General features: G+C 29.4%; 1 protein-coding gene across 2 annotated transcripts; it reads left to right on the top strand.

Annotated features, from left to right (window-relative positions):
• Positions 1–1,283: 1,283 nt before the first annotated feature.
• On the top strand, positions 1,284–6,738 carry LOC130951315 (monocopper oxidase-like protein SKU5). Of its 2 annotated transcripts, XM_057879967.1 has the most exons (9): positions 1,284–1,499; positions 1,628–1,737; positions 3,110–3,380; positions 3,467–3,587; positions 3,679–4,045; positions 4,292–4,666; positions 5,320–5,576; positions 6,143–6,227; positions 6,334–6,738. In XM_057879967.1, exons 1-9 carry the CDS (start codon positions 1,335–1,337, stop codon positions 6,389–6,391), a joined length of 1,809 nt encoding a protein of 602 aa, XP_057735950.1. In that variant the 5' UTR covers positions 1,284–1,334; the 3' UTR covers positions 6,392–6,738. The 2 variants fall into 2 exon arrangements, with proteins under 2 accessions (XP_057735950.1, XP_057735951.1); XM_057879968.1 differs by lacking the exons at positions 6,143–6,227; positions 6,334–6,738 and having other exon boundaries at positions 5,320–5,581.
• The last annotated feature ends 1,090 nt before the right edge of the window (positions 6,739–7,828 follow it).

Genomic DNA, 7,828 nt, shown 5'->3' with positions numbered 1-7,828 from the left:
ATCATCCAAATAAATTATGAGTCCAATAATTAAATGCCAGCAAATACTGATCATCTTAAAATGGCTATTTTAGTTATTTTAAGAACATAAATTCTTATTTTTAGAAGAATCTAAAAATATTAAAAGATGAATTTGCTTGATATAATGAGAATTTGAACAAAAATTTTTAATTTTTTAACTAAAAGAGAAAATAATAATTATTTAATAATAAATTATGTTCACATTTTTTATTCAAATATCTAAATATATGATATATGATTAGTTGATGGGTGGCATACTGGCATTTGAAGATTTTTTATTTTCCTCTATCTTAGAATCTAAAAGCTTTTGATAATTTTTTAGTAAAAATTTTGGTTTCCCAGACTTTTGGTTTTTAACAAACGGAAAGCTGAATAGTTAATTAGTGATAAGATGAGCACTTCTTTACTTGTACGTTGGGTTGTTATGATAAATAACTATTTGCTATTTAGAAATGCTATTTTGTAATCTATCAAATTAAAGCGACCGAATGATTGAAAACGTAATTTTGATACAAATGTGCAGTATGACCAGCTTACACGTAAGATGTAGGAATGAACTATACTAATATTCTTGACATTTCATAATTTCAATTTTCATATAGAATTTCGCTATATATAGGAAAATAAATATTTAATACATGTATATTAAAAATCAACTATAGTATCAAAATACATATTTAAAATTTAATTAGTCTAATATAGAAGATTTAATTATTCTACTATATTAGATTTAATTATTCTAAAAACTAATTATTTTGTTTGAAAAATATATAAAACAATACATATAAATACCAACTATACAACGTCTAAACTGAAAATTAATTATCCGTATAAGATACATATAAAAATATATATATTAAACAAATATATAACAATTGATTTTGTGATTAATTTTTGGTCTGTATATAACATTTTTGAATAAATAGCCAAAATGAAAATAAATGATTGGATGACAATTTTTATGTTGATAAACATTTTTGTGTTCCATATTTGGATTTGGGCTCATATTAAAGTTTTATTATTGTTCTCATCCGTGTGTTTTGGTCCCCAACTTTGTATAAAAATTAGTCTCACAAAAAAAAAGAAACATTAAGACTAGTGGATTTTGAATATAACAATAACAAAAGGTAACGTTAATCCAAATTTAAAGTCATTTTGGAATTTGGCCGGCTTTGTATTACTTGAATTTGGCAATATTATGAACAATTAAAACTATTTATAATCTCTAACACTACCGTTACCTCCTCAAATGGAAGCCAAAAATGTACCAACATTAACAAATCAACAATAACAAAAACAAAGTCTCCAGAAAAAATGGCTGCACCATTTCTTCTTCCTCAAATTCACATTGCTAATGCTTCATGTTCCATTTTGGTGCTTCTTGCACTCTTTGTCACAACATCCATGAGTTCTGATATATTCCTTGATTGGAATGTTTCCTATGATTTCAATGTTAAGCCAGTTTCCACTGATCAACCGGTATTAATAAAAGATTTTAGCATTTCATTTCTTCATTATTTATATTTATGTTTGTGATTTTGTGTTAGTAGATATGCATGCATTCACATGGGGATCCTAATCATTAATCTCATTGCTGATTTTGTCAGGTTATAATGATCAATGACATGTTCCCTGGACCTCTTATAAATGCTTCAACAAATGATATTGTTCATGTCAATGTTTTCAATTATTTGGATGAACCCTTGCTCTTTACATGGTATATATTTCATTGCACTCTTTCTTTCTGTTTTCAAATACAGTAATAGGTCTAAATGTTCTGTTACTAGACAAAATTTCTCCAATTTTATGGGAATAAAAATAACTCTAAAATACTTGAAAGGTATGAGAGACCAGCCTCGACGTGTGTGAAGTAAAGTATCAGAGTATAGAGAGAGTACTAAGAAGAGAAAGTAATGATGAATTATATTAGAAGTAGTGAATCATTACAATGATGTGAAGTGAGAGTAGTTATTTATACTTCAACAACAACATATAAAGTTTACAACATTTGAGTTTACTTAACATGTTTAGTGTGCTTAGGTGGTGGACTTTAGTAGATGATGAACTATTCCAAGCACAATAAAAAAATATTTTGAGAATTAGATAATAATTTTAATAAAAAAATAATAAATGAAAGAAATAATTGATTGAGTTTTTCTTTGTCATTTAGAACATTAAATAAAAAAATATGAAATAATTTTTCACAAGATACCACGAGTTACAAAAATTGTTGACGGATCATTCATATATCTTTATATTTTTCTCCCTACCATTTCTCTTACCAATTAAATCGAGTGGAAGAAATTAATCTTTAAGAATTCTCTCTAACTTTTATCTATTTTTATATCTTTACCGACTTCTATTTTAAAAATTTTATAGAGCCAAAAAAGAATAAAAAGAATTACAACCCAAAAGACTCTTTGCTTCCAATTATGAATTGGATTGAAGATATGTCTGTATCTAGTTAGTATTAGATACATGCATTGGAAACCAAAAATTTTGTGAACTTCTCTAGTCCCAAAGTCAAGCGAAATTTGATGTATAAATATTAAATAAGGAAGCAACAAAAGATAGCAACAAAAATTTTGTAAATTTCTCTAAAATACTTGAAAGGTATCAGAAACCAGCGTCAAGGTGTGTGAAGTAAAGTATCACAGTATAGTATAGAGAGAACTATAGAGAGAATATAAGAGAGTACTAAGAAGAGAAAGTAATGACGAATTATTAGTAGTGAATCATTATAATAATGTGAAGTGAGAGTAGTTATTTATACTTCAGCAACATATAAAGGCCAGTTTAACACATTCTAACTACTTTGTTAGCTCTTAACAACTCTTAACAACTCCTAACATCCTTCCTTAATCGATAGGACGCTGTTCTGTAAAGTTGTATTTAAAAGATAAGGTTCTAAGTTCTTATCCACAACTTAAAATTTTTGAGATACATTGAGTTATAAATATATCAAATTTTCAAAGCGACAAACATTAACAATGCATCAAAGTCGTCATCTGATCCGTGTAGCTAATGGCTTAGTTATTGTTTTGATAGTATTGCCTTAGTTTTAGGAATTGGAACTGGTTTTGATGTAGGAATGGCATAGAGCAAAGGCTAAATTCATGGCAAGATGGAGTGTCTGGTACAAACTGCCCTATCCAACCTAGCAAGAACTGGACTTATGTTTTCCCAATCAAAGACCAAATCGGAACATTCTCCTACTTCCCTTCCATCAATTTCCTCAAAGCTGCCGGAGGGTTCGGTCCAATTCGAGTCAACAACCTTCCATTTATAAGTGCTCCTTTCCCAAAACCTGAAGCTGAGTTTGATCTTTTAATTGGTGATTGGTACAACAGTAGCTATAAGGTAACTATGAAAATGATTTAATTATTTATTTATATCTCTGTTTCAAATTTGCCAGTTCTGACTCTCTTCCATGCAATTTCAACTAGGATATCAGGTCCAAATTGAATATATCTGATGTTATTTCTCCTAATTGGATGCTAATAAATGGAAAAGGACCATATCTGAACCCTGTTTCAAAATCATATGAGACCTTGAATGTTACACAAGGTACTATTAAGAACTGAATCAATTCAAGTGTTGAATCTCAATTCTCAATGTAGGATCATGTCATCATGTATTATGAAAACATGTGTTACAGGTAAAACATATCTGCTTAGGATATCAAATGTAGGGACATTTTGGAGCTTCAATTTCAGGATTCAGAACCATGATATGGTTTTGGTTGAAACTGAAGGATCTTATGTTAATCAACTAACATTGAAGTCTCTTGATGTTCATGTTGGCCAATCCTACTCTGTCCTTGTCACTGCAAACCAAGATTCTTCTGCTGAATACTACATGGTCGCGTCGCCTAAACTGCTTCGCGACACAACAAATCCTAGCTCGCTCGTTGGTGTCGCCATACTTCACTATGATAACTCAACCATAAAGCCTAATGGACCTCTTCCTAAGGGTCCAGATCCTTTTGATCTAGAATTTTCCATCAATCAAGCAAAATCTATTAGGTAGCTTCTAAATTTGATAGTTGATAGCCGTTAAATGATTTGATTGATTTCATTAAATTTTCAACTAATAACTTTCACACAGTTATTAGTTTTTCGTGAAGTTGATTGAACCTGAGTTTTCACCAGCTTCTAAGGTTGACTTAGATCCAATCAATTTTAATCTTATATGATAACTTGTCTGATCCAATGTTGTTAGGCCACTCGCCTGCAAAGCTAAAAAAATGTTAACATTATTGTAATATGAAGGTGGAATCTTAGCACCGGTGCGGCCAGGCCTAATCCACAGGGAACCTTCAACGTTACAAATGTGACAATAGTAGAGACTTTCATTCTAAAGGCATCGATGGCGAAGATAAACCATTCTTCTTCGCCTCGCTATGCTGTAAACAATGTGTCTTACTTAACACCGGATACACCATTGAAGCTTGCTGATTTTCTTGTCAATGGTTCTGGAGTGTATGTTCTGGACGCTTTTCCCATTAACACTTCAAATACCAATGCTGTGAGTGGAGTTTTCGTGGCCAGCGCCATATATAAAGGGTGGACAGAGATAGTGATCAAGAACACCTTGGACACCATTGATTCTTGGCATTTGGATGGATATAGCTTTTTTGTTGTTGGGTAAGTCATACACACATCATAGCCATGACACTTATCTAAATAAAAAAAATAATATATGCACTCTAAAAATGAGTCTCATATATTTGTATATAAATATGGATAATGTTATATATTCAAACATTTTTATAAATTAAGTCTAACTAAGTTTAACAATAAAACTTAGAATAATATTAATCTAATTAATTTTTATTAGGTTAGACTAACTTAATTGGATTTGATTAATAAAAAAATTTAAATGTGTAGTATTATTTTATAAATATATATAATATATTTTATATCAATAACTAATTTAGTAGCTAATTTTTTAAATTATATCTAATACAATTATATCGTATATTTAAAATTTTTGTCATATGGTTTGTTTTGTTAAGTGCTTAAATAAAAACCAAAAAGTTCGATTATAATTTTAAAAGAAATGTGAATTTTTTTCAAATTGAACCATATAGGTTAATTTTAGGAATATACAAAAAGCAACAATTTGTTTTTCATTTTTCACAACACTAACTAAACACCCATTTAAAAATTAATTTCTCAAAAATTTCATAAAGAGCAAAGTTAAAAATGAGTAAATTTTAGAAAAAATTATGCAAGGCAAAGAAAACTCGTAAGAGTTTTTGCATGAATTATCGTTGGAAAGAAATTTGTGTGTTTAGAATGGGAGAAGGAGAATGGAGAGCAGAATCACGGTCAAGTTACAACTTGTATGACCCCGTAGCGAGATCAACGGTGCAGGTGTTCCCAGGAGGGTGGAGTGCATTGTATGTGTACCCTGATAACCCTGGAATGTGGAACTTGAGATCACAGAACTTGAACAACTGGTTCTTGGGTGAAGAGCTCTATGTTAGAGTTTATGATCCTGATCCTAACCCTGCCAAAGAGAAGTCACCGCCACAAAATCTCCTACGATGTGGTTAGTATTCTCATTCACTAAAGACATCAGATTTAGTTTATTTACACTAAAGATCACGCGCTCTTTTACATGAACAAATATCTTTTTTGGTTTTTGATCATTTATCTAAAAGACATCTTTTTTTATAATTTAAAAATTTTTAATTAATCATAAACTCATAATTATTTTAATAATTGACCTAAGTAATTTGTATTGTTACTTTAAGCAATTTCTGACACATCAACATGTTAATATTTATAAGAGTTGTTTAGACTAATTACTTAGATAATTGAAGATCGATTAAAAATTTTTGAATTGAAAATATATATTTTGTGTTTCGAACAAATAATTAAAAATAAAAAATATTCATTTTTTTAAATATAAATAATAAAAATTGACTATTTATCTCTTAAAAACATTAATCCATTTTTATTTAAAACGACATGATTTGTGACAGATAATAACTATATTGTCTTAATTAATCAAAACTTTTAGATCTGTTACTATTATTTATATTTTAAATCAAATGAAAATTTATTAAATGTACAAAATATTTTTGAATATGTTGATTATTGTTTGTTGCACAGGGAAGTTTCAGCCACCAAGTCCAGCTCCGTCAGTGGCACCAACACCATCCCCATCATCCAACGCAAACACTCCACATACACCAAGGTATTATTAATTAAAACTCTTTTCATTTGTGACACCATTAATTAATGATTACGTGGAAATTTCTTATTATGATAAACTAATAAATATGTTTTCCTTGTACTAATAGGTCTCTTTTTGCTATCATCACCACTGCCATATGTTTCTTCTTCATTGGTCTCCATTGAGAAGGAATGGAACACTATACTACACTACACTACTATTTTCTACTTAATTTGTTACATCAAGAACTGAAAGCTATATATTCACTACATCTTTTCCCCTTGTTTTTTAGCACGTAAATAGGGTCAAGAATGATAGCTAGATTGACAAATATTGGTTACTTATATTTTAAATACTACTTCAATATCTTGTTGCAATTTTAATGTTCCAATGCATATACAAATCAAGATTTTCTGTAGTGTCATATTTCGGCCACGCTTGATAATGTTGTTTTTGCTTAATCTCAAACATGCAAGAATAGGGCATCTTGATTGGCATATTAGTAGCAAACATTTCACACACAACTACTTAATGTTACATATATTATTGTCCATTTATATAATTAAATAGTGATGTTTCCATTTTTCTGTAATTAATAAATTGTGTGTGAGTATGCTCTCATATATATATATATATATATATATATATATATATATATTGTGCCCCTCACCCCTTTCCTTGTTGACATTATTATTTGGTCTCATTAATGTAATTGTAACTAATATATATTCCAACAATAACATTTACAAAAAAAAATCATAATTGCACTCATCACCAGTGACGGACCCAGAAAATTTATGGTGGGGAAATAATACACATTATTATCAAAATATATATTAATTTAAATTTAAAAATATAAAAGTGCACATTAATTATTTGAATACAAAAAAAAAACCAAAAATTACATTAGCTGCTAACTTTTTTCGCTTCAAATCTTGAAGGTACTTCTCTTCTTGTTTTCATATTTTGAAAATGTTGAATAATTATTTCATTATCAACTTGATTGAATGTCTCTCTTTCTATATATGTAACTAAACAATCATTCAACCACTCATCTCCCATTCGATTACGAAGTCGACTCTTTATGATATTCATAGCAGAAAATGTTCTCTCAACTGATGCTGTTGCCACAGGTAGAATCAAAGCTAATTTCAACAGAAGAAATACCAATGGATAAACAATATGCTTTTTTGTCTCAACTAACTTTTGAGATAGTCCACTGATTCCATTTATATTTGAGAATTGATCATCAAGACGCATATCCAATATAAAATTCTCAAGTTGACTATCAAGTGCCAAAAGTTGAGTAGAAAAAAATTCATGTGGATAAAATTCAGCTAAATGAAGCAACTTCTCCTTATCAAATGCAAAAAATGAGTCACTTGGATTCAAACAAGCTATACAAAGAAGTAGCAACAGAGACAAAATACAGCATCTTTTGAAATACTATATTCCAACCAATTGCCAAATTCATCAAACCAATCAGCATTAAATCTACGGAGAGAAGTTCCAAAATATGTTTGTGAAAAATCATGTTCTCTTGGTTGACAAGGACCTTTTTGCAAATAAGCTCGTCTAACTTCATCTCTGACATTTGGATCATAATTTGAAGTTTTGGGTCG

This window comes from Arachis stenosperma, chromosome 9, assembly GCF_014773155.1.
Source record: "Arachis stenosperma cultivar V10309 chromosome 9, arast.V10309.gnm1.PFL2, whole genome shotgun sequence".
In the NCBI taxonomy this organism is placed as follows: Eukaryota; Viridiplantae; Streptophyta; class Magnoliopsida; order Fabales; family Fabaceae; genus Arachis; species Arachis stenosperma.
This window is presented reverse-complemented; position numbering and strand designations above follow the sequence as displayed.

Coding starts and splice junctions, on each gene's coding strand:
- LOC130951315 (XM_057879967.1), top strand. CDS start 1,335: ATGGCTGCACCATTTCTTCTTCCTCAAATTCACATTGCTAATGCTTCA. Junction 1,500..1,627: donor CAGTTTCCACTGATCAACCG/GTATTAATAAAA, acceptor TGATTTTGTCAG/GTTATAATGATCAATGACAT. Junction 5,577..6,142: donor ACAAAATCTCCTACGATGTG/GTTAGTATTCTC, acceptor TTTGTTGCACAG/GGAAGTTTCAGCCACCAAGT.